Source organism: Pelodiscus sinensis, chromosome 1 (genome assembly GCF_049634645.1).
Source record: "Pelodiscus sinensis isolate JC-2024 chromosome 1, ASM4963464v1, whole genome shotgun sequence".
Taxonomy (NCBI): Eukaryota; Metazoa; Chordata; order Testudines; family Trionychidae; genus Pelodiscus; species Pelodiscus sinensis.
The window spans coordinates 195,230,427-195,257,611 of NC_134711.1; the positions used below are offsets into that span (position 1 = coordinate 195,230,427).

At 42.9% G+C, this 27,185-nt stretch overlaps 1 protein-coding gene across 2 annotated transcripts in view; it reads left to right on the forward strand.

Moving 5' to 3' along the window:
* MED14 (mediator complex subunit 14) overlaps positions 1 to 27,185 on the forward strand; it is a 59,364-nt gene that overhangs the window by 8,627 nt on the left and 23,552 nt on the right. For both annotated transcript variants that reach the window (XM_075913119.1, XM_075913110.1), the window contains exons 3-19: positions 1,833 to 1,938; positions 3,134 to 3,307; positions 4,211 to 4,340; positions 6,831 to 6,959; positions 7,189 to 7,296; positions 8,821 to 8,953; positions 9,845 to 9,995; positions 12,979 to 13,090; positions 13,992 to 14,117; positions 14,780 to 14,858; positions 19,080 to 19,239; positions 19,638 to 19,832; positions 21,335 to 21,469; positions 22,090 to 22,166; positions 25,789 to 25,949; positions 26,036 to 26,182; positions 26,280 to 26,371. In XM_075913119.1, the coding sequence (XP_075769234.1) occupies positions 1,833 to 1,938; positions 3,134 to 3,307; positions 4,211 to 4,340; positions 6,831 to 6,959; positions 7,189 to 7,296; positions 8,821 to 8,953; positions 9,845 to 9,995; positions 12,979 to 13,090; positions 13,992 to 14,117; positions 14,780 to 14,858; positions 19,080 to 19,239; positions 19,638 to 19,832; positions 21,335 to 21,469; positions 22,090 to 22,166; positions 25,789 to 25,949; positions 26,036 to 26,182; positions 26,280 to 26,371 (2,215 nt within the window). The remainder of the gene's footprint in view (positions 1 to 1,832; positions 1,939 to 3,133; positions 3,308 to 4,210; positions 4,341 to 6,830; positions 6,960 to 7,188; positions 7,297 to 8,820; positions 8,954 to 9,844; positions 9,996 to 12,978; positions 13,091 to 13,991; positions 14,118 to 14,779; positions 14,859 to 19,079; positions 19,240 to 19,637; positions 19,833 to 21,334; positions 21,470 to 22,089; positions 22,167 to 25,788; positions 25,950 to 26,035; positions 26,183 to 26,279; positions 26,372 to 27,185) is intronic.

Below are 27,185 nucleotides of genomic sequence, written 5' to 3' on the forward strand. Positions count from 1 at the left end.
GCAGGTTAGAACTAGGGATGTAATAGTGTAGTAAATTAACCAATTAATTGATAAGCAAAAGCTTATAGACTAATGCTATAGGCTACAAGCGTTTTATACACCCCCCCCCCCCACACACACACACCCCTTGCCAGTAAATTTTATAGTAGGCTGGCTCACTTCTGTCTCTCACTGGGTCCGGGACCTACCCCAACTGCAGCTCTGCATTTAAAGGTATTAGGAGGCAGGCAAGCAGCCTGGCTTAGTTCTGGCTCACGTCGGGTCCAGGAGCTAACCCTCCCTCCCCGCCAAATGGGATGCAGCAGCATGGGGCAACAGGCCACTGGTCCGTGAGGAGAGCTGTTTCTTAAACTGGCTCCCCTCGTGGACCAGCTCACTCCTGGCACCTCGCGGTGCCAGGCAGTGGCAGTGGGCTCCTCTGGAGTGGGGCCATAGCACTCCAGTTTCAACAGCGGCTGAATCTGGACGCCAGTTCCAACTTACATACAGATTCAACTTAAGAACCCCAGGCATCCCCAAGTCAGCTGCTGCTGAAACTGATCAGCAGCTGATTCCAGGAAGCCCGGGGCAGGGGCTTCCTGTAGTCAGACGCTGGTCAGTTTCAGCAGCGGCTGACTTGGGGATGTCTGGGGCAGAGCAGCTGGGGTGCTGCCGGGTTGGTCCAGTAGCGCCAAGGAGCGGTGCTGCGGGACCAACCGGCAGCGCCCCACCTGCTCTACCACAGGCCCGGGGCTTTGCTCCACGTCTCCCTAGTCTGCTGCGGGGGGGGGTGCACTAGCTGCATCCCCCCCCCCAAGTAGACCAGGGAGAAGCTGAGCAAAGCCGCGGAGGACCTGGGCGGGATCGCGGCGCTGATCTGGAAGCGACTCGATCCCGCCCGGATCCTCCTCCGCTTTGCTCAGCGTCTCCCTGGTCTGCAGACCAGGGAGATGCTGAGCAAAGTGAGGAGGACCCAGGTGGGACGCGGCGCTGATCTGGCTCCTCTCCCCCTCCCCCTACCCCGAGCAGACCAGGGAGAGGCAGAGCAGCTTTTCTCGCCCCGGACGACGGGGGCGGCGGGACCGGGCGTCCGCCGCTCCCGTTGTCCGGGGTGAGAAAATCCCTGTTCGTATCTGCGGATCCGACATAAGTCGGATCCGCGTAACTCGGGGACTGCCTGTATATACCGGGGTGACTTATAGCAGCAATGCCCTTATCTAAAATCTTGTATTTTCAGCAACATTTACAACAAAAAACTGTAAATTCAAGGTAACTCCGTGGAGGTCAATAAATTCTGACCATATTCTCTGAGATCAGAAACTTCTCATGGCTTAGATGGCGTTTTAAAGACTGGAATGGAAGTGCGAATTGAGATCAAAGCATGACTCTCTTGCTTTCTTATCTTTCATAGACAGGCATTTGCTGCGGTGAAGAGCACACATAGGGCTGTGGCTATAGGCTGTGGCATTCAACCAGTACAGTAAATTTTTAAAGCAACGCTTAAAAATGAGGGTAGGAGGAAGACTGGGCATTCAATATTTCTGTAAGCAAAGAGGAAAAAAAAAACATGTCTGGAAGACATCCTGAATTTTGACTCCTTAGTAGTCTCATGCCTGTTTTTTGAAAAGATTAAACCATTTTTTGGGGGGTGGGGAAATTGTACAATTGAAATTGATGTTATATTATGCAAAGTATAAGCTTGATTAGTTGCAAGACATTTTCTATGTCATGGTCTTGAGTGGCAAACTGTACTGCATCTAAACTGTGACTGAGAGTCTAAACTGTGTCTAAACTGCATCTAAACTGTGTCAGTGTTGACTTGACTCTTTTTTCTTTTCTTTTTTTTTTTACAGAAAAATAGAAATAGTGCAGTTTGCAAGCCGCACACGTCAACTGTTCGTTCGATTATTAGCCTTAGTAAAATGGGCTAACAATGCTGGGAAAGTGGAAAAATGTGCGGTAAGTTAGCAACTTTATAAAAAATGACCTAAAACTGGTGGGTGGGCTTTTTAGTACCCTCTGAATAAAATCTTAAAAGCTTACATTAAAAAATCCAGATTCCATACAATAATATAGATGAAACTAGACATTATTAAAACAGTTGTGAAAACATTTGGAGGTTAGGAGATAGGGTGGAGAGGAAGAGCATTCATCTCCGCATTAGTTTTTACTGTTATATTTCTTGAATTAGATAGGCAATGTGAGAGAGTCAATTCCTTCTCCTGGTTAAATAAATAAAAGTCAGTTTATTTATTGATAGAATATATATAAAGTATGGTAGTAATTTAGTAACAGTCCACAAATGACCTTCCACAAACATGCCATAGGCATAGTATATAGGAGTAGAAATCTGTGACGTGAAGTATAAGCTGAAATGAAATGATTCTTTTAGCATTCCATCCAAAATACTAGACACATAATGTGGAGGAGATACTGTTTGTTGACTCAACGAATACATTTTTCCAGACCTGAAGAAAAGCTCTGTGTAAGCTCAAAAGCTTGTATTGCTCACAAATGGAAGTTAGTCCAATAAAAAATATTACAGATTACATCACCCACCTTGTTGCTAAAATATTTTGGGATTAGGACCAGCACAAGTACAGCAACTCTCCATCCAAAATACTCTTATCCTCATGAATATCCCACAGATGTAATTTCATAAATATGTCTTAAAAAGAAATGAATAAAACCCCCCAAAGTTCTATTCATATTTTTCACATGATCTGTGAAGAGAAGTATAGAGAGCTGCAACCCAGCTATGGAAGCTCTGTTCTCGGAAGCTTTAGAGTGTACAAAAGCAGGGATTTGGGGTTGTTCCTACTAAACTCTCAGAACTTGTTTTCTTTCCTCAGGAATTTCTTAAATTCACACTTGAACCTCCTAGTAGACAAAGTAAAATGAGACACTTAACCTGGAATAAAGAGTGGGAACCTTGTATGCTTATCTGTAAAGGATTTGGTGATGGGAGAAATAAAATGTATAAATATCCTTGAGCACAGAAGAAACTACCAAACTATTCCTTCCACCTCACCCTAGTATAGACTTTCTTGAAAGGTGGGCGATTGAGGGAGAGAAAAGGGGAAAATACTGTTTAGAGATACTTTGGGCATGGGATTGGCTTCAGGAGTCAGTATTTCTTTTTGGTCTCTTACAGATGATATCAAGTTTTCTAGATCAACAAGCTATCCTATTTGTGGACACTGCCGATCGTTTAGCATCACTAGCTAGAGATGCTTTGGTTCATGCTCGCCTGCCCAGTTTTGCTATCCCATATGCTATTGATGTGTTGACAACTGGGTCATATCCACGTCTGCCAACATGTATAAGGGTAAATGTCTTTACAGTATAGCTGAAAAAGATCCCTCCTAAAATACCTTCAGGTAACAAACACAAATTAGTGAAACTAACAGTATGAAACATCTTTCCTCTTGTGATTACTGCAGATAAAGTACATATTTCTCTTTAAATTGCATGCTAATACAAAACCAGTCATAATTTGCAAAATTCTAACTTGATAAGAAATACTCTAAATATAAACAAGGTAACTTTTTGATACTAAGTGTTCTATCTTGCTAAACTATTTTTGCCATAGCACCAGCTTAGTAATAAACCTTTTTCCTTGCTTATCAGTCATCTGATTATTTGCACAAACTAAATAAAAAACCCAGAAAAAATATAACTAAAATAAAATGAGATTGAAATCTGCTACTTACACCGTCTCTTGGTTGTAGCTATGTTCTGCTTAATACATGCTATCTATACTATTATACATGCTATTATACTATCTCTCCAGGATTAAACTGCCTTTTTGTATCTAGAGAGCCATGAAAATACCTTCAGCTATCGCTTAGTAATTTCCTTGTTTAGCTTCCACTCTGGTTAAACAAGCTTTTCTGAAATTACGTAAGGTTGCAGAATTCTAGAATTTTTTCCTTTAAATATAAAAATCTTGATATCAATCGTAATTTTTAAAAAATAAGGCAACTTGATTCATAAAGTCCGGAATAATCTAAAGTGGGCTGAGGTTAGTGATTCCTTCCTAAATATAAGACAGAGCAAAGTCAGTTCACTGGAAGGAAAATTCAAGAGGATGTAGAATGTATATTTTAAAAATGCCTGCTTAAATACAAACACAGCATCCTATTCTACTTTCATGCATAAATGTAAATAAATATATATATAAATAAAAAATATATATATAAATAAAATGTGTTAATACTTACCTTAACAGGATAAAATAATTCCTCCTGACCCAATAACAAAAACCGAAAAGCAAGCCACACTTCATCAGTTAAACCAGATTCTTCGACATCGACTAGTGACTACAGATCTTCCTCCACAATTGGCAAATCTTACAGTTGGTAAGCACCTGAAGTTACTTTTAAAGACTAGTTTGTTTCTGACGATTTAAATTAGTGATTTTAGACTTTTAACAAAAAATGGCTGGGAAAAAAATTTTAAGCATCTAAAAAGATTGAAACTCTGCCACTGTGTGATATTAGTGTATATAATTAGCACAGCCTGAAAGAACTGGGAGTTTTATAATCTTACTTAAACCCACCATAAAAAGCTCCAATAAATCCTACTCTGACAAAAGAAAGAAAGGTTGATCTTCTGTTCCATGACTGTAGCATTTGTTTTCATTAGCCATTGTTTCTTATATTTCTGCACACAGTTTCTCCTGATTAGGGGATTGCTCCTATTCCATGTCTTCCCCTACTGATGTTCAGTAGACAAGATGGTGTCTCCTTTCTCTTCATTGCCATTTCCTGTGGCTCTTCCCATTGGTGTTAACTATTGACCCGATTTTAGCAACTGGATATATGCATATACAATTGTCCATTAGTGCATGTAGTGGTAAATAAAAAGTCCTTGATACTTCAATATTGGATCCTTTTTTCCCCTAGTCAAGACTATTGACTTTGGTTTTTAATCTTGAATTTTATGGATTTGCTAGTTGCCCTAATATCTAAATGTGTGGTATTGGGTAAAAATTTCAAAAGTGCTTAAGTATGTACTTTTTAAAATTTTACCCATTGGGGTGTTTGTAATATAATTGTAAATTACATAATCACTTAGTCATGTGATTGCAGTAGAATGAATGCTAATCCAGTGGCATTAGCCATGGTGCTAACCTAAGACTTGGGTTCAATTTCCTGTTCCACCATGGACTTCCTTTGGACCTTGGGCAAGTCAGTCCTTCTGCACTATGATCCTCTATCTAAAGTGGAGATAATACTGTTAGTCTTTAATGTGCTGTTAGACCATTCGTTTTTTAAGTTTTTCCAGTTGTAGACTAACTCGGCTACCCCTCTAAAACTGTTGTTCTTGGGATAAATATGTAAGTAGGTAGCCTAACTAGCCTTGCTTGTGTATATTGGACTCTTTCTCACCTGAGCATGAAACTATGAACAATCAAACTTGGTACAGGTAGGCTTCATCAAGGTGCATTACTTGTACTGAGGTTAAATGTGGATATTTTGTTCTAAGGTTTGTAAATGCTTAAACTGTCCATTGCAGCCGTGGCCAACCCATGGCTTGCAAGCTGCATGCAGCTCTTGCCCCCCAAAAGTGCGGCTCTCAAAGCCACTCCTGTGCTCCCCCAAGTGCCCCCATCCTCCCGCCAGCTCCCCCCTGGCTTCCCTGTGCTTACCGAGTCAGAGCTGCGGGGTTTTAAAAATGGCGTCCAAGATGGTGGCTGTTTTAAAGGGCCAGCCTCCTTTAAAAAAAAAAATGTTTTTTGTTTTTGCTCAGCAATTCTGTTCTGGGGGGTATCTTTTCCACTGCTGTTTTGGCTCTCTTTGTTAAATGGGTTGGCCACCCCATTAGAGGCACATAGTCCATTAGAGGCACATACTTAGGCTATGTCTAAACCACATCCCTCTTTAGAAAGAGGGATGTAAATTAGACAGATTGAAATTGCAAATGAAGCCGTGATTTGAATTTCCCGCGCTTCATTTGCATAATGGCAGCCGCGCGTTCTTTCAAAAAAGGGCATTTTGAAAGTGAAACCGCTGTCTAGACGCAGTTCTTTTGAGAACCCCCCCCTTTTTTAGAAAGATCCTGTACTCATTTTTTGAGGAGTACAGGATCTTTAGAAAAAGGGTTTTTTTCCTGAAAGAACTTTGTCTAGACAACGGTTTCACTTTCAAAATTCCCTTTTTTGAAAACGCACGGCTGCCATTATGCAAATGAAGCGTGGGAACGTCAAATCCTGGCTTCATTTGCAATTTCAATCTGTCTAATTTACATCCCTCTTTCCGTAGTTTAGACATGCTTAGTTAGGTCAGTCAAGGTGTGGGAAAAAAAACACACCGTTGGCCGATGTAGTTGTGCTGATCAAACTCCCAGTGCAGACAACAGCTATGTTATTCCAGGAAGTGGTATTTCTTCACAGATAGGAAAAACAACTTCTGTCAGTGTGGCGGTAGCATCTACAATAGAAGACTGTGTTGTACAATCTGTGTAAGTGCAGATGGACTCTTAGTGATCGGTGAAGGTAGTTCATTAGCTTGTCATTTCTAGAAATGCTAAACTACCAGTTAAATATTTTTTCATGTGATTCATTGTCTGCAGACTGCTTAGGAAATAATCGATACTGAACTGTCAGGTATGTTACTAGTCCTGACTAAAGTAATACTGTTTAAGGAAATTTATATTAGATCTGTTCACAATGCTGCTATTTTGTTTTTCATAAACCTTAATAGTTGGCTAAATTTTTGTAGAAATGAATGTAACGGATTAGGGATCATAGAAGATTCATTTTGTTTTGTATTGGAAGCCTTCTTGCACTCTGAGGTGCCTGTTTAACATGATGAGCATGAAACCCCCCTAAGTTTGTTTTTTCCTAGCTAATGGCCGTGTGAAATTTCGAGTTGAGGGAGAGTTTGAAGCTACCTTGACAGTGATGGGAGATGACCCTGATGTTCCATGGCGCCTCCTCAAACTAGAAATTTTGGTTGAGGACAAAGAGACCGGAGGTAACATCAACAATCTTTTTACCACCTTGCTCTGTGTATTTTGTACCTTTAGCAATGCAGTCTAAATAGCATTTTCCCTCAGATACATTGAAAGAACTGTTAATTTTCAGCAGAATCCAGGTTTCTAAATACCCTTTTAACCTTCTGGAATCTATTCAGTGTGGTAGTGTTTTCTTAAAATGATTTGATGTCTAGATCTCTAATATGGACTATTTTTAATTTCTGCAAGATGGCCGAGCTTTGGTTCATAGTATGCAGATAAGCTTCATTCATCAGTTGGTCCAGTCTCGACTCTTTGCTGATGAGAAACCACTTCAGGACATGTATAACTGCCTACGTATCCTTCCAAAGATTTGTTTTTAAATGGAATGATGGAATAGCTTCACTATCTAGTGGCTAGCATTCAAAAGAGAATATAAGTGCTTTTAAGCTCAAGGAAAATGCACATTAGTGTTATTAAAATGGTCTCGGGTTCAGCAGGAAAGATTCAGTGCTAGAAGCAGTGTTTACTAGGATTGCATCATTGACTGGATCAGGTCACCTGAATGTAAGAGTCTGGTAGCTTTGTGTGCTAAACTGTTTACCCTTACAACATTTGAGTAGTTTCATGATCTCTCTCTCTCTCTTTCTCTCTCTCTCTCGTATATATAAAAAAAAGCTCTTGATGGATGACAGAATGATGTCGTCGTGTCATCGGTGTAGCCCCCCTCCCATGTTTACCTCCAGACAGGGCACCTCACTAGCCACTCCAGGCAGCTCCTCTGGCCCTTACATCTCTTTCCCAAAGGGGGGGACGGGACATCTTATGGCACTACCAGCTCCTGGCCCCACCTGCTAGCCCCAGCTGCTTCCCCCACAGCCCTACCAGTTATGGCCCCTCCTCACACAGCGCCATGCTTCCATTGCCATTGGTCAGCCCAAGTTAAGACCCCTCACATGCCCTCTCTGCCAAGATCCTGCACCCTCATGCCCTCACTCACCACCCTGCCAAGACCCCGCCCCTCCAGCCCGCTTACTCATATTTCCCAAAGCTGAGATCCTGCACCGCCAGCCTCCCGCACACTGCTCTGCTGAGATCCCTGCACTCCCACCCTGCTCACTCACCCCCCTGCCGAGACCCCACACTCCGAGCTCCCTCATTCACCCCTTGCCAAAACCCTGCGCCCCCTCCCTCCTAGCCAGCCACCCTGCCCCAGCCTGCTCTTGCACCCTTCCCCTTAGCCACACATCCTACTTTAAACTTGCTTCTACACCCTCCCTTGCTCCTGCAAAAGTCGCCAGATACTGGGGGGTTGGCGAGCAGCGGGTGCAGCCCTCTAATAGAACAAAATGCTGACTTAAGGATTGTTGGCTACTGCACATTAAAAACATTGCCATTCTGTTAGTCAGTTAAACTTTTGTTGCACCTGTGGGCAGTAAAGTGGAAAATAATTTATGCATTAGTCACTGAATTGACTTCATTCATACAAGGGGTAGATTAATATTTGGGTAATGTGAAATACATACCAATGAAACAAGTGATTCTATGCAAAAATAAAAATTTCTTAAGATAAGCATGTAGTGTAACAACAGAATGTAAGTTTTTTCTACCAACTTAATTATGAACTGCATTTCTTGTAATATTTGCCCTTCACCAAAAAGCAGTCTGATTTCAAATACCTAAGCAGCTAGCAGAGAGTGCTCTAAAAGTTTAAAACAGGATGCTGTGCAAGAACTTAAAGAAAGCTTTGACAAATAGTTGGTGGTTTATTTTGTATACTGGTCAAGATTTGGGGAAGCTGTGGTGTGTGTAAAGGACCACAGAAAAGATTTGTGATGTTCTGTTACTGTGTGTTTGTATTTTCTTAACTCCATTCCTTAGACTCCTTCTGCTTATCACTTCAGTTAGAGGTTTTGCATTCACAAACACTAATGCTGATACGGGAACGGTGGGGTGACCTTGTGCAAGTGGAGCGATATCATGCAGGGAAGTGTCTCTCGCTTTCTGTTTGGAAGTAAGTTAAATTATTTCATAGGACTTATTTATGCTGACAGACATGCAAGAAGACTCTTAAATGTTGGTGCATTTGTAATCAATAAACTAAGGCCTGAATTTTTCAAACCTGAATTTTGAAATCTACGTCGTGTCAACTGTTGTATATAATCACCTAAATATGTGTGCTGAATTTGAGGAATCTGAGCATCTGCAAATCACGTTAACCTAGGTGGAGATGGTGGGTGCATCAGTTGGGACAGGAGATGTACTCCCTCGCACCTGTCCGCCATCTTGTTGATAAGGTTTGGTTTTTCCAAATTTAATTGAGGATTTCTGTAATTGGATGCCCTGACGTCAGACTGTTTGGCTAAGGGTATAAAGATACTAGGATTGATTGTATTAGCAGCCTTACTGGGTCTGGCTCTGCTGTGACCACGTTTGGCTCATGCTGTGCATTATTAATTAATAAAGCTGTTTGTTAGCTGCCTAAACTCAGAGGAGCGTGTTTTTGCTTCGACAATCAGAAAATTGAACCACAATTATTAGGAGCCATATATTAACTAATTAACTGTTGATGCTATTCTGATTCATTTATCTCATCTGCTTTTATCTGCAATCTTATTTGATATCCTGCAAGCGGTGAGTCTTGTAAGCTAATAATGTGCTAGTTTAAATACTTCATTTTATCACTGTATTTTTCTAATTACTCTTAATGTAACATAACTGACTTAATGTTTTCTGTGCTGTGCTTTCTCAATCAAATATTGACTACTGAAAAGTGTCTTGCTACCTGCTATGATTACACTGGCGGTAATATCACAACTAGGCTTGGAGTGCTTCAGCAAGAATAACTTTTATACTTTCAGTTTAAAATGTCAAATTATTTAATATTGCACGTTTTTATTTTAAGCCAACAGGTAGTTGGGAGAAAAACAGGGACTGCATCTCTTCACAAGGTCACGATTAAAATTGATGAGAACGATGTCTCAAAACCCTTGCAAATTTCCCATGAACCTCCCCTGCCAGCTTCTGATTCCAAATTAATGGAAAGGGCCATGAAGGTAAAGCTCTCCAGTGCAGCAGGCATTTAGTTGTCTAAATCAAGCATATATAACTATATTGAGTTGATATGTGATCTCACTACCAGAACCTATTTAAGGAGTTAAGCCTCTAATTCAGTATTGAATTCTATTGCGCTAGGTTAGATGCCATTTCTTTTGTGACCTCCACAAATTTCTGACTTAAAGTATGCTAGAAAATTGACCTGGTGTTGCTCAGGTCCTTAACGAATTTTTTGTTTTTTTTGGAAAATAAAATGAAAATGTATGCACTTCATTTAAATCATTGCTATGAGGGGGGGCTGGAGATGAGGGGTTCGGTGAGCAGGGTGCCCTGGGAAGAGAGGACTATCACAGCCCTCTCACTGCAGCGGCTACACGTTTACACATGGGAGGGAGGTGCTCCGCAGGATATGGAGATACCTGCTTTCTCTCTCCCCTGTGCTGCTTCATAGGAGCTGGTATGTGCAGGGAACTGCCTTAAAAGCTGGCTTCTCACACGTACCAGCACTTGCCTGCCAGAGGCAGCAGTGAGGTGGGTGGGAGGGCACAGATAAGGGGGTGTGTCCTTGCATGTAATTGTGACAGTTAACTGATAAGCCCTAGCTCACTGATTAATTGTTTAAACAAATACACACTTCCACATTCCTAATGAGAAGTGCCTCTCCATGGCTGCTGCAGCTCTAGTGGGCACAACTGGGAGATGTGCACCCACATATGTGGGTGCACATCTCCCAGCTGGGGCAGGTCAAGATCCATCTGCCCCTTGTGCTCCCTAGCTAGAGCGAGGAATGCTGCAAACTGTGCACTTTCCCCTCACTCCCTGATGAAAGGGAACAGCCAGCCATGTCCCTGTGTGAATGGGTACAAGGTGGTAGGAAGGGAGCTTTAGTGCCCCACCTTCTGCCCTGCCTAAAGAGTGCCTGGCAGTGGGAGGCTCAGGGCTGGGGCAGTCCCACATGGGAGGGGAAAGGGTGCCCAGCTAGCCCATTTCACCTATCTGGTAATTGTCTCTTTTCTCTGTTGTTTAAGAAGCAATCCCAGTCCAGGCACATTCCTTTTTCCTGGCACAACCAAACCCTTACATTGCTTTGTTATGATAAGAGGAAGCTGGTTTTAACTCATACTGTTTAGGAGGAGTTCTTGAACAGACAGACAGACTTGCACAAACATATGATAGATTTCATAGATGATTAAAATTTCTGAGTGCCTCACTGTATTACAAAGGAGTGGTGGTGGGGAAAACTATGGCAAAGAGTTTAAAAATGAACTAGTGATTATGCAGCTTGATACACCTTGAAAGGTCTAATTTTCAGGAATCCCAGCATACTTGCCTTCGGAAAGCAGGTCCCTACAGGGTGTCTCAGGTTGGTCACCAAAAACTACTACAGGTTTGAACCTCTGTAGTCCTGACTAGTGCCAAACCAGAGCATTTGCCAGACTATGGGAGGTCAATATTGTCTAGCAACACTACCAATACTTCCACTGTTTACTGAGCTCATAGAAGACATTGAGGGGTAAATTAGAGCTAAATAACAGCACAGAACACTGAGAGCTAGGACTGGTGGCCGCGGGACTACAGAAAACTTGGTCATATCCATGAAATGTCGACACCCAGCTTATTAAAATCATGCCAGACCATGGATGTTGCTGGACCAGAGTGTGCCGGACTAGAGAAGTTGAACTTGTAGTTACATTTGAAAACCTTGGCCTATATTTATAAGTATTATGCTAAAATATTAATATGTGTTCAATTTGTAGAAATGTAAAACTTAATTCTGCTCAGTAACTGTAGATAATATCACTGGTCTGTTTTAGCTCATCTTTAATCTAGTAATGCCCTTGATCTTAAACTCACAAAATATGTGTGGCTAGTCAGAGTATTCTGAAATAACGAACTACAGGCAGTCCCCGAGTTAGGCGGATCCGACTTATGTCGGATCCGCACTTACGACCGGGGCTTTTCTCGCCCCGGAACTCACGGGCGGCGGGACCACGCAGACGCACAGTGGTCCCGCCACCGTGTTCTCCAGGGCGAGAAAAGCTGCTCCGGGTGTCCCTGGTCTGCTGGGAGGGGTCCTCAGCAGATCAGGGACACCCCGAGCAAATCCTTGGAAGCGGCGGGGTCCCGCGTCTCCAAGGCTTTGCTCCGGGTGTCCCTGGTCTGCTGGGGACCCCCCCCAGCAGACCAGGGACACTTGGAGCAAAGCTGCAGAGGTGCGGGACCCTGCCGCCCCCGCAGCTTTGCTCCGGGTCTCCCTGGTCTGCTGGGGCGGAGGGGGGCGCAGCTTCTGTTGTGGACGCCTGGGGTAGAGCAGCTGGGGTGCTGCCGGGTTGGTCCTGGGGGGACCTACCTGGCAGCGCCCCAGCTGTTCTGTCCCAGGCTCCAGATTCAGCCACTGTTGAAACTGATCAGTGGCTGATTCCAGGAAGCTGGGGGCAGAGCAACTCTGCCTCGGGCTTCCTGTAGTCAGCCCCTGGTCAGTTTCAGCAGCAGCGGTTGAATCTGGAGCCAGTTCCGACTTGTGTACAAATTCAACTTAAGAACAAACCTATAGTCCCTATCTTGTACGTAACCCGGGGACTACCTGTATAACCCCTATTTCTATTTGGATGTGATTTTTATTTTGGTAATGTCCATTGAAGTTATGTACTAGTTAAATATTAGTTAAGGTGGGCAAAACAGATCTCTAGTGTCCTGCATTTTTAAGTAATTAAGTCTTTGTAAGTTCCCTATTAAATCAGATTCTGACATGCTGATACCAGTGCTTATAATAAAAAATAAGAAGAAGAATAAATTTTAGTCTCTCAGGTGCCACAGTAGTGCTCATTGTTTTTAAAGTTACAGACTAACACTGCTACCTCTCTGAGACAATCTAAAGTGTTCACTTGTAAAGTTAGGAAGGTCTGTTCAAATGTATTGCAAGTTTCTCTCATAGTATCGTGATTTTATTTTAAATTTGCTCTTGTAATTTTATTTCTACAGATTGACCACTTATCAATAGAAAAACTTTTAATAGACAGCGTGCATGCAAGATCTCATCAGAAACTTCAGGAGCTGAAAGCCATCCTTAAGAGCTACAATGTTAATGATAACTGTATGTTCATGACTTGTACATTTAATCTTACTTTTTTGTTGTGTGTGGTTTTGTGTCCCCCCCAGCACCATCCCTGCAGTGCCACCTCCCCCCCCCTCCCCCCAACACGCTGCTGCCTTTCTCAGAGGCAGTAGTGTGAGGGAGGGGGCACAAAACAGTCCCTGTAAATGGTGATCTGGGATTGCGACAAAAAGAGGCTGCTCCAGCAGCAGTCCCTGTCTGGTATGAGCTGGGACTGAGCAAGGCCAGCTCAGTCCTGGCACATGCTAGGTCTGGGATCTTCCCCTGCTACAGCTTTTCAGTTTAAGTATTGTAATAGCTGGGTGGGCAGGCAGCCTGGCTCTTAATACAGTTAAACTGCAGAGCCACAGAAGGGGTAGGTCTCAGATCCAGCACAAGCCAGGACTGAGTGCTTTCCTTTAGTAGATAACAATTTATTGAACCACATGATTAGTGAAATACCAGCTTCTTAACATCCCTAATTGATAGCTGCTTCAGAAAGTTTGTGTACTTAATGTGTTCCCAGCAGATAATATTTGAAGTTTGTAGCGCATAACATTTTGGATGGAGGGACTGAAGTCTTTTGGTCTGAAGCTTGTGATATTCCTGGTATTACTAGGTGTTAGGGTTTTGACCACTCTCCCTTAACAATAAATTGCTTTTCTAGCTGCTGTTTCAACATAGGGCTCTTTATTTTGCAACTCTTCACTTGCATGAGAAATGTGGTAATATGCAAATAATCTTGCTGAATTTCATGGGACTACTTACAAGTGAGGATTACTGATGTGAATATGGATTGCCAGGATTAGGAACCTATTGCTTGGATGACTCTGTGATGTGGTGCTCTTTACTGACGTGGGGTAGAACGTCATGCAATGCAGTATTTTTAATTTTTATTTAGCATTCATTGAGACTGCTCTTCCAACTCTTGTTGTTCCAATTTTGGAGCCATGTGGTCGATCAGAGTGTCTCCACGTTTTTGTAGATCTTCATTCTGGAATGTTCCAACTAATGCTTTATGGACTCGGTAAGTAGGTAAAATCAGTTATACTTAATACCTTATAGAGACTCAAATCTTCCTTCCTTTATGAGTAAACTTAATGCGATTCCATTGACTCCATGGAACTGTGTAGCTAAATAAGGCTGATGTGAGTAAATGTTGCACTCTTGTTCTACAGATCCTTAATGTGACTGGATAGCAATTAATGTAAGATATTCTGAATACTGCTCCTCTTACAATACATACTAAATAGCTAGGGTTCATTTAAATTGCATGTTTTGTTTAATTCATCATAATTGAACAGCACTTTTTTTTATTGTATGGAGTGATTTAATGCACATTTAATTTAGAGTTCTGTGTAACGACCTGGGGTTACCTGACAAGTTTTGAGATTCTGCTTCTGCTTGTGTGTGTATTCAGCACAGTGTGCTAACAGGTTATGGTAACTTGACTTTCAAATTGTATGAGAAAAGTGAAAATCGATTAGTTTTTCAGTATAGTATGCCTAATGCCTTGTGCTGGCATAGTATTTCATAAGTTATTGTTCACTTTTAAGTATATGTATTAAAATGTGGTATGTGTATCAAATTAGACAGAAATAAGTTATTTCTCAGTCAGAGGTTCACATTTCACTATTTACAAAGCAGATGTTAGACTTTTTTCTCATTTAAAGAATTACATTTTTATAGATCAGCTGACATTGGATGACATAGAGAAGTCTGTCAATGATGACATGAAACGCATTATCCCTTGGCTTCAGCAGCTCAAGTAAGTGATCTTGGAATGGTTCATTTGACTTACTTATTTTTATATTATAATTGATTATAAGTTCTTCAGCATTGTGGAAGAAATATCCTTTAAAAGTAAGTTAGGATTCTGGCTAGCTCCTCTTCCCTCTGCTGGGAGTAGACTCCATAGTCTTTTTTCTAAGCCTGCTTTTTACCCTCCACTGTCTGAAAATCCCTCCTCGTGTATGTTGGTAGCTGGCATTCACAATGTGGTGTAGGTGAAATCTTGTCTCCAACTGAAGTTTGTGCCAATTCCTATTGACTTCATTAGTCAAAATTTCACCATGTGTGCATGCACATGTGCACAGCTTCCTCAGTCCTGTTTCCCCCCTCCTCTGTTATTACACAGTTGAATGTCTCAGGTTCTGTTGTGCAACCCCCCCCCCAATAAAAACCCAAAACAACAACAAAAAAACCCTCCTCCTTGTAGCAGTAAAGAAGGAACATAAGAACGGCCATACTGGGTCAGACCAAAGGTCCATCCAGCCCAGTATCTTGTCTGCCAACGGTGGCCAATACCAGGTGCCCCAGAGGGAGTGAACCGAACAGGTAATGATCAAGCCATCTCTCTCCTGCCATCCATCTCCACCTTCAGACAACAGAGTCTAGGGACACCATTCCTTACCCATCCTGGCCAATAGGTGTTGCCCATGTTCAACATAATGCATTAATGATGTTAAATATTGACTAATTGAATAGTTGATGCATTTTGCATCTATTAGTCCAATAGGGCGCCTCTCACTTCGAAGGCGAAAGCGCCACATGGAGCCTGGGGTCAGTTGGGAGCGCCACATGGTGCTGCTGCTTTGAAATGCCATGGGGAGCCCGGCGTCAGGTTCCCTGTGGCATTTCAAAATGGCAGTGCTGCATGGAGCCTGAGATCAATGGGGGAGTCCCCAGCAAATCCTGGGCTCCACATGTGTTGCTGCTTTGAAACGCTGCGTACAGCCTGGGGACACCTTAGTAGGCCCAAGCTGCATGTGGCGATTCAAAGCGGCAGCGCTGTGGTTTTGAAGTACCCCTTTCCTCCCCCTCCTTTGCTGCCTCTTTCTGACAGTCAGCAAGTGGGGGGGAAGCAACTAGTCAACTAGTCCTTCACATTCCTATAATGCATTCTAGTTATTACGCAGTTACTTTAACTCTTCAGTTTTGATGAGCTTATATCATTAAGGTGTATTTTAACTTATAGATTTTTGATGTGCTCTGAAGCCCTAAGAGTGATGCACCTAATAATAAAGCAAATAATATATTAACTTAATAAAAATATATGCCCTTATGTCCCTGGAGCAGGGCTGGATAAAACACTCTTTTTTTTACCCCACATTCCCTCACCTCAAGCTCCCTTCTGGACCCAACCTCCATCCCAGACTCTGCACCTCCTCCATTCATATCATGGAAGAGGGTGGCCTTTGACTACTAATCACATTCTTGGAGTGGCCTGTCATCAAAATTATTGCCCACCAGTGTTCCCGCTTATGAGTTTTGACTTGTGCACCAATATTGAGGCCATGTGTGCCTTGTTCGTGCATCCACTAGTTACTAACATTATATATATATATATATATATATATATATATATATATATATATATATATATATATATATATATAAAAATAAAAATAAAGAGAGAATACTAACACAGCCCTTTCACAATCACAATGAATAAAGAGCTGTTAAATCAGAACTTTCACCCACACATCTTTATTATTATGGCTGAGCCTAAGTGCCAATGTACAGTATTTGTTCCTCAATTGACCATCCCTGTGATTTTGCCTTTCTGCTGCAGATGTGATTTAATCTGGCATCCAAATTTCTTTAGTCTGGAAAAAAAGCCTTATTCAATCTAGAAAGAAAACAAAACACAGCAAGATATTTTTTCATTCTTACTGAGTTCCAAAAGTTTGCCAAAACCCCTCTCTTCCCACTAGAAACGCTTTGGGAAAAAGCTGCAGCCCACAGCCCTTGGCATGATGACCTATCAGCCCCGGGGCGGCTGCTGCAGCAACATTAGCGAAACTCCCACCCTCTTCCCTTAGGATTGTCCCTGAGCACATTTCTTCTCTTTCCAAAGCAGCTCCCAAACAGTGCTGATCAAAATGCTGGAGCATTAGCAGCAACCTCTGCTGCCGCTCTGAAACCGGCTTCCCCCACTTTTCTGTATGCAGTTGTGTTCTTAGGGGCTCAGCCCATCTTCTTCCATTTAAGGTCTGCAGCCCGAACCCCTTTCCTATCTTTTCCTGCTCTCTAAAGCTGGTTTGAACTCCTCCATCTCTCTCTGTCTGCCTGGCCGCTTGCCCTGCCTGCCTGGAAGCCCATTATGTGGCCACCTCCCTGTGCTCACAGACATAGACACCTGCCCGCCACACAGGTTCATGGAAGCCTCCCGGCCCCATTTACCTTGTGCTGCCACTGGACTGCTCCCTTGGGGGCAGGGAAGGAAGTTCCCCACGAGCCCTTGGAACAGTGGGTCAGTGGCCACCTCTCCTGCCCTGCATCCCACCCTGCTCCTAAGATGGTCGCTGCTCGATGGTGGCGCCTTCCCAGCCCCAGGAGCACTGCCTGTTCCACTGCAGCTGATGGAGTGCCTCACACGGACTTGGAGCTCACCAGCGGGTGCCCACGCGACTCCAGCTCTCGCCCCAGCTGGGGTCGCCAGAGCAGCTGGCATGTGGCCGCTACCGCTGCCTACCACGTGGCTCCAGACCCAACCAAGGCTGCCACTGCTGCCTCAGATGCCGCTCTAGCTTTGGGCATCTGAGGCAGTCAAGGCCACCAGAACTGCTGACACATGGCTCCCACTCTGACCCGGCTGGGGCTGCCCCCGCTACCCAATACATGATTCTGGCCCTAGCTGGGGCTGCCACTGATGCCGGATATGTGGCTCCAGCTCTGACTCTGGCCGGCACCACTGGAGCAGCTGCCATGCAGCCTGCAGCATCAGCCCTGGGGAAGGGCTGAAGCTAGGGCCAGGGCTGTGTGGTGGATGCCCTGCTGCTCCTGGGGTGGGGAAGTTGTCCACCACCAGCCTCACCCATGGAGTAGGTGAGCAGCCACTGCATGGCTCTGCTGAGGAGGTGGGTGGAAGGAAAATGTTTGGTGCGTGCTCGTGCGGGTGCTTATCTTAGGTGCCCACTGTTGCCCACCTCTGCCTTAGAGCCTCCCAAGCCTGACTGTCATAAGTAATATAAATACAATTAAAAGCCATGTGAAAACAAAATCCATATCTAATCCGCTTCACCCTGAAGCTCCCCAAACTCCCAGCACGTTACTGTAAAAATCATATTCTGTTGGCACCCTGGGAAATTATCAGCATTCTTGTGTTACAAATTGTGATCTGTAACTGAAGGCTGAGAGAGCATTGCAATCCCTGAGGCAGCGAAGCTCTGTCCTAAAACAGCCATTAGGACCTGGTAGGCTTCCTTTTGTGAATTATTGTTCTGATTTGCAGAGATTGCAAGCACCCAAAACTTCAGCTGGAAGCCACAGAACTGGATGCTCAGTAATCAAGCTGTTTATCTCTGGCTCATTCTGAGACCTATCGGTGGCTTGTAATCTTGCCCGTGTGACCAGAATCCAATTGTAAACATCTCACATATTATACTGATTCTGAGTCAGCATATTAGGATAAATGTGTTGTAATATCTTCTATTAGGCCAGGCCCTCTTCATCCTGAAATTTCGAGCTCATGTAATCATGCTAGCAAATGGCAGAAACTCAGAAAGTAGTTGGAGTGAGGCGTCAGTCTGTTTAGAAAATAGTGATGTTGCTTGCCAGAACACTTACGTAAGATTTCTTCCTAAGTACGTTTTTTAATGGGCCACAGTAAAGTTGGAAGGGGCCATGTTGTGAACTCGCTAAAACTTGTGATCCTGCTGAAAAGTGTCCAGCATTATCTTTTACAATCTCCCTGACTGTAAGTTCTTAAATGAAAGAATACTTCCCTGTAGTCTTTGAAATTCGAATGTTGCAGCCGTAAGAATTTAAAAGTGAAATGGACTATAAACAAATGAAATTGAATTATTATCAGAGCCAAGACAGATGAAAATATAAACATAGGTTGAGGCAAGTAAATCTAATTTTAAAAATTCTATTGGTCTAGGGTAATTAACTTTACATTAACTTCAATTTGTATATTACTGTTTTGGAGCATTTTTATACATAAAAACATCAAAGCACTAACAGTTGTTTCTTTTAATGCAAGGTTTTGGCTTGGACAGCAGCGATGCAAACAGTCTATAAAACATCTGCCTACAGTAACCAGTGAAACATTGCAGCTAGCTAATTATGCAAGCCATCCGGTTGGAAACCTTTCCAAACACAAACTGTTTATCAAACTCACTCGCCTTCCACAGTACTACATTGTAAGTAATTAGAAAACACTTTTCTGAAATTTGTGGTTGGAGACACAAGTGTAACAAACACAATTTTTTTTAAACTGGTAAATACATTATCATAGACTGGCTACCAATGCTGATGACTTTAAATGTCTAGTCCCCATTTTTCTAGATTCCAGGGTCTGTCTATTAAGCAATATGGTTAGCATGAGCATAATCCATTTTTGTTTCCCCATAAACCTTCTGACTTGTTTTTTAAGTGCAAGCAGGTTGGTCTCTCTTCTCTTCACAATTTTTTTCCTGTTACAATACAATGTTCTTAGAAAGACAAAATAGCTTTTGGAAGAATGGAAAAAAACTCATGTAGTTGAACTTTTTAAATTTTTTTGTTAAGACCCTTTCAAAATGTTTTTTTTTAAATATAGGTGGTAGAAATGTTTGAAGTTCCTGGCAACCCTACAGAACTGGAATACAAGAATTATTTTCTCTCTGTGAGCTATCCTGAAGGAGATGACTGCCCTGCTACTGCACTGTTACTACAGCAATTCAAACCAAACATTGAGGAGTTGGTACTAGATATAAAAAGTGGGAAACAAGCAAAAGGTGGTGCCAAGCGCAAGGTTTGTAAATCCGTATGGAAACTGACACTATTGCTTGCCCTAGGATTGTAAATAGTGTCTGGTTGTGGCTAAATTAGAAGTACTTACAAGATTAATTTGTCCCAGCTCAAAACTAGATGCAGCTTGAGGATCGCTTCCTATTTTAATAATGGCATATTTGAAATGTTATGTAACTTACATCTGGCAACAATTAAAGGCTTGTCTATATGGGGCAAAGTACTGGATTGGTTATTGTGTAATAAGTTACTCGACAGTAGCTATTCTGGAAAAGTGATTGCACTTCACTCACACTCCCTTATTCCAGAATACGTTCTCTTTGTAGATGAGACCTTAGTCAAATACACTTTCACTGTGTGTGATCTTCTATTGTTTTAGCAGCCATAGAAATAAATTAATTAGTGGCCTTGAGTTCTGCCTTTATTACTACTAGTTTTGACAACCTGGGCTTATATAGTTATTTTTAATAAAGGATATTTTAGGTAAGGGCAACATAATTTGTTAATATTGGAATTAGTAATAGTAACTTAATTTAACTTAACTGTGATACGCCTATAGTTGATCTTTTTTTAAGTAATAGAGCAGGTGTGGGCAATTTTGGCCTGAGGGTCACATTGAGGTTCTGAAATTGTATGGAGGGCTGGGTAGGAAAGGTTAAGGGAGGGCTGTGCCTCCCCAAACAGCCAGGTGTGGTCCAACCCCCAAATGCTCCTCGAGGAACGCTTTCCCCTTTATCCAACCTCCTCTGCTCCCCATCCAGAGCAACAGGGCTAGTGGTGCTATGGCCACACCGCCCAGCAGAGCTCACAGCCAGGCTACCCAAAGCATCAGCTCTGGAGGCACAGTGAGTTGAGGCTGTGGAGAAGGGGGGGCAGAATGAGAGAGGTAAGGGGCCAGCCTCCCTGAAAGCATAGGAACCAGGCAGAAGGGGGCCCTGTGGGCTGGGTGTGACCCATGGGCCGTAATTCCCCCCCCCCCTTTGCTCTAGTCTTGTAACCCTGAAGTTAGGCTTTTAAATGTATAAAACTTTAACTGTTTACTTTTTAAAGTAGTCTTTGCCTATGGTGCCTGATGTTAGGATTGATGGCATGTATGTAAAGGGTTTTTTAGGGAGGTATTTTATAAGAAAGGGTGACTAGATAGAACTATGAGTTGAGGTTATGGAGTAATTTAGCGCAAAATTTCTAATTAAAAATGTGTTAATTTGTATGAAAGATGATAAAATTAAGGGGCTCTTGGTCATTGTTCTCTCTAACCTTTTCCATCCATGTGAGGATTTTTCTATCTTTGTGCAGAATACATTTTTGTATATGCACCAAAGTTCATGTAAATGTGCACCAACAGCAGAAACAAAAACCCTAGCTATGGCTACTCTGCTAATTATCTGGGCAGCATTTGAATCTCTCCTGAGTGACCGTACAAGCACACACCCTACAGGGAACACTGATCTTGATCAGTTTTCCAAATGTGCTAATACATACCATCTTTCTCTGTTTCAATTTTAGTTGTCTGGTGATCCATGTTCTGTAGAATCTAAGAAACCAAAACGGTCTGGAGAAATGTGTGCCTTCAATAAAGTCCTAGCTCATCTAGTAGCAATGTGTGATACAAATATGCCATTTATAGGACTTCGTATGGAGGTAAGTGTTACAAGATTAAAATTTTCCTAGGATTTCTTAGTATAAACGGATCTGTCTATATGTGGGACCATGAGCTGACCTGTCTGCAGACATTTCTGCATGCTGTTCCCCCTCTCATTCTCTATACCTTCCATTCGAAATGCACATCTGGCCGATGCTCAGAATCTGTTTGTATGGGCCAACTGAGGCGGGACACTGAGTGCTTTAGAACTCAGTCCTCCTATTCCAGCTGGTCAGGAGAAAGTGAAGAGAGAAAAGGGGAGAGAATAGGATGTCAAGAAGACAAAAGAGCATGGTGTGCTGGCCAGTTATCTCAATTTTCTATGCTTAGAATGTGAAACTCATTCAGAGCAAAATGCACACTTGCAGAAGGTGCATGTTTTCCCCCTTTGAGTGAGTTTGTTATGAGCAGTGGTGAAGTACTGGAATGGGTTACCTAGGGAGGTGATGGAATCTCCGTCCTTAGAGGTTTTTAAGTCCTGGCTTGACAAGGCCCTGGCTGGGATGATTTAGTTGGGGTTGGTCCTGCTTTGGGCAGGGGTTGGACTTAATGACCTCCTGAGGTCTCTTGCAGCCCTAGGATTCTATGATAACTTAATAACATCTTCTTTTTTATTTAGTTATCTAATATGGAGATTCCACATCAAGGAGTACAGGTAGAAGGAGATGGCTTCAGCCATGCTATACGTTTATTAAAGTAAGATATTGTTACACCTTTCATTTTATCAAGTACATGAACAGTATTAGGAAAAAAGAGCATTTGAAGAGTTTGATACCTTGCAACGCTAAACTTTGAAACGCATTGTCATTTTAATGGTTTATCTTATCCTGACTGGGGAGGTATGTGGCCTGGAGTGGGGAGGGAAAGAGTAGAAAGAGGATTTATTGCCCTTGATGGTTGGAACAGCCAATCCTTGTGTCTGGTTTATAGGTGGGTATTGACCAGCTAAGGGGCCCAATACATTAAAATTTCTGTCTCTTCCAGACCTGAACAAATGCACAGAAGCTATAAGAAATGATCTATCCTTCCTTGTTCCAGACAGATCTGTCTGAATGGTAGCTTGCTAACTTAGCATTTTCTGTTATTACCGTTGGCAGGATTTGCCATTATACTACATGCTGTACCTCCTTTGTCCAGCACCCTTGGAACCTGAGTGGTCCCAAACAACAGTGTTTTCTGGATGAGGGGAAGTCAAGGTTCCCTACCTGGATGTAGGAGCTGCTCCCAGCTGGGACTGCGCTCCCTGCCTCCTGCCGCTATCTTCAGCCCCACACCATGCCAGGCTTGGCTGGGGCTGCATCCCCCCACCATGCCAGCTCCAGACAGGGGCCAGCTCTGCTGCCTCCAGTCCCAGCAGGGCCACTGCATCATCCCTCTCCTGCTATGGCGCTGGCCCAGGCTGCGCTCTCAGCTGACTCCAGCCTGGGCCAGGCTGAGGTCCCCACTGCCAGCCGTGCAACTGGCTGCCAACTCAGGCCAGGTCTGTGTTCTCCATTCGGGGCTGGGCTCCCCACCACCAGCTAGCCCGAGCTGTGCTTTTGAACCTGGACAGCCGGAGCTCTCTGGTCCAACAATATTCATGGTCCTGCTGGACCACAGATGTTTCTGGATCAGAGAGTCCTGGATTTTAGGAGTTCAACCCTAAGTTCAACCTGAAATAGCCTGTGTCCCGCATTCCCTGAGTATCTGTTAGTAGAGCCCTGCGTGGACACAAATATCTACCTGTGGATGCAAATATCCACAGATAGACGTTGGTATCTGCTGACCCACAGGACTTGACTCCCAAGAGACGCTGACAAGTGGGGAGAGGAATGTGGTCCCACTGCTCCAGGGAGCCAGCCGTCGTGCCACAGCTCCGCCCAGTAGTGTGACTATACTGCCCCCAGCCCTGCCAGGAGACAACCCACTGACGAGATGTGGCTAGGAGCGGTACAGCTATGCTTGTTAGGATATGTTGGCTCCTGGGAACGGGGGTACCATGTTCCTCTCCATTGGCCACAGTGTTTCTTGGGAGTAGGGCCCTGAAGATCAATGTCTATTCACGGATATCCGCATCTATGGGTAGACACTAGTATCTATGCAGGAGTCTGTCAGCAATCAGGAGGTTAGAACGTTGGCTTGGGAGGTTTCATAGTACCTCTCTTTCCAGAAACGTGAATTATACTGATGCAGCTAGCCCATAGTTCTTACCAGCCTTCGTCTCATCCTCTGCCAGATGAAGGCTTTAATATAAAATAAATAAATAAATTTAATTTAATTTAATTTAATATAGCAGCCTATAGTTCTCTGGAACTGTACTTCTTTTTTCATTTCGTTTTGTAGAGTTGAACAGTATGCCCTTCCTCATATTTTGAGGCACACAGAAATTAACATAATTTATCTTTGTTGATAAGTGGAAGAAAAGGGATGTTCTGTAGAAAGCAACAGTTATTATTTGTTCACATCTCAAATCACATGTCTTCAAGCAAAACCTTGATTATTAAACAGAGTTCCTGATATTGTGTCCTGAAGGTCAACAGACTTGGGATATAGTTAACCACTGGAGGGAAACTTAATTTATAAGCAGAGGGCTTTTCACTGAGAATATTCACTAGTAGCCCCAGATCCTAATATCTAAAGACAGCTAGTTCAGGTATCTCCAGGTGACCTCTGTAGTGATAGCTCCTGAAGAGAGTTCTCAGATGTAGTCATGGCTTGAGCCATGGACATAGGAATTGCTGTATTGGGTCATGCCAGTGGTACATTGGTTCAGTGTTCCATCTCTCACAGTGGCCAATACCAGTTGTTTGAGGAAGGTGCTAGGAATCCTGAAGAGAGAAACTGCTTGTAGGGCAAGTTGCTTCTTAAGCTCCCTCAGTTACTGCCTAGCTATGGGCTACTCAACTTCGGAAGCCCAGAGAGCCACAATGATACTCACTCACAGCACATGCCGAGGGCCGCAACTTAAGTGTGGTTGCATATAGATGCAACTATATATTCAAATAGCTTCTTTCTCACTGACGGGCATGAATACAAAGATGAATGCAAGACAACACAACACTCAGGCCCCATTTAAGTCAGTTCTGCTGATATTAATAAAATGTTATATTTACCCAATTTCCACCTATGACAGAACAGGAATTTAATTACTAAAACGCATATCAACAGAAGACCATTATATTGACTACTTTTTTGTTTTGGCTTCCACCCATGGGCTGCGTGTTGAGCCCCACGTGAACCCAAACCTCACCGCGAGCTGCAAACAAACAGGTCATGTGCCGCGTGTTGAGTAGTCCTGGTCTAGCTTATGCCCTGAAATGGGAGGGTTAATATCCATCCTAAAAATACGCTTGTCTAACGTAACCTTTTCATATAGCTGTAATGGAAATAAACTGTATTGATAAAGCACCTTTATACTGGTATAAGTATGTCTACCTAGAATTGTGCAGCTTTTACTTAGGGATGTAAAAGGTTAACCAGTAAGCTTCATCCTTCGCAGCCCCTCTCTGTGGTGGGCCTGGTCCTCTCCAGAGGTTACGTGCTGTGGCTATCCCAGAGCAGGGCTGGCAGGTACCTAGTAGTGCTGTGCATGTGAAGTCATGCTGTGTGGAGGGTGCCATTTTGTAGAGCAAAAATGATATCCTCCATGTGTTGCGATTTCATGTGAACCATACATGTCAAGTCATGCTGTGTGGAACAAAGTGTCCTCTTCCTCACAGTAGGGATCACTGCATCTTCAAATGTGTCATGACCCCCTTTTGGAGGTCGTGACCCATAATTTGGGAATGGCTTTTCTAGTGGTCTCTCTGAATTTGGTCATCAATATTTGGTGTATGAATATAATTTTGGGAATTAAAATATTATCCGAGTTTGTTAGATTGGCTTTAGAATGAAAATGTATTTTAAAAGGGAAACTGAATCCCAATTTGAAGGCTGGGTAATAAAGGCTCAAAGCTGACACTACACTCCTACAAAGACTTTATTTAGCAACTTTTTCTATAGAAGCCGCTCATGAGTAAAGTTCTTTGAGCCAGGAGGGCTGAGTTGAGCTCCCTTCAAAGTACTTATTTTGACAGCAATTTGATGGTAGATCTGTTGGAGGTTGATCTACCCCCTTATCTAACAATGTTTTGTAGCATTTGCATATAATTTACTTGTATTGCAAGATACTATACTTTTCTACAGTTCTTGAAAGAAAGTACCTGGCTTAATTTCTCCAGTCCCAGCTCTCTTCCATTCAATGCTCTGCAGTGTCATTCTGGAAAATATTTCAACATATATATTCTGCACTCATGGAACTGTAATGTATACAACTGCGCACTCTTTTCTTCATGGGCAGAATTCCTCCATGTAAAGGTACAAGTGAAGAAACCCAGAAAGCTCTAGACCGGTCTCTTCTTGATTGCACTTTCCGATTGCAAGGTAGAAATAACCGCACGTGGGTTGCTGAACTGATATTTGCAAATTGTCCGCTTAACAGCACATCTTCCAGAGAGCAAGGTTAGTTTTGCAGAAATCTTTTTTGCGGATTTGACTCCTTTTTCTTTACGTTCCCTATTAAATGCCAATCATTACTGACACTGCAGGGCCAACCCGTCATGTCTACCTGACTTACGAAAACCAATTGTCTGAACCAGTCGGAGGTCGAAAAGTTGTTGAGATGTTCCTCAATGATTGGAACAGTATTGCTCGGCTATATGAATGTGTACTGGAGTTTGCACGGTCTTTGCCAGGTACAAAAATATTTTCTTTTACTGTTACACTTTTAGTGCATCTTATGTAAATATGTAAGCTTTCTCATCCTAGCACTTTTTTTCTCTTCCTGAAAAGAAATACCCAACCACCTAAATGTGTTCTCAGAGGTCCGAGTCTACAACTATCGCAAGCTAATCCTTTGTTATGGAACTACCAAGGGAAGCTCAGTAAGTAACTCTTAGTCAATTCTAAGGCTACATTTGAAATTAAATTATATAGGTTCAGAGTTTTTGGAATTTTAAGCAAAAAGCTCCTCCACCTCATTTAAAGAACAGGAAAGAATTCTTATTAAGTAAAGCAGGGAAGCTGTAAGTAATGCATGCTAGGCCATCATTAATTTGCGGGATGCCTAAATATTTACATAATTAGAATGTTAAATGCTAGGAGGACAGTTATGTTGGAGTGCTCTCTTAACAAAAATAAAATTAAGGCTCTGACAAAACTTCTGAAATTCAATATTTTTTTCCACTTTTAATTTAAAAAGGAATCATGTAAATGTTTTCTCATTTTGCTGCGGACTATTTCAGTGCCACGTGGCTAGAGCCCTGCTCGAATACAAACATCTGCTTTGGATAGACTGCAAATCTCAGTGGGATCTAGTCCCAAGAGCCACTGCAGCCTTTGGAGAGGGGTGTGGTCCTGTTGCATCAGGGAGCTAGTGCCTCGCACAGCAACTCCTCTTGGCAGCGTGGCTGCACTGCCCTTATCCTCACCACCAGTCATGGGAGGGGTCTCCTGTCTGAAGTCATACTCTAACCCACTCAGCCCCACCAATATGCGGGTGATGTCACACATCACTTTCTTATTGGTGCACATAACAAAATTCATTCCAAATGTGTGGGAAAAAATTATAGGGAACAACTAATTGTGATAGTTACTTCCCTTAAATGTCACAAATAGCATGTTAGATTGTGCATGGTATTGCAACTACACATTGGCCTGACCCATCATAGCATCTTGGTGTAGTGGTGGTGAGACACC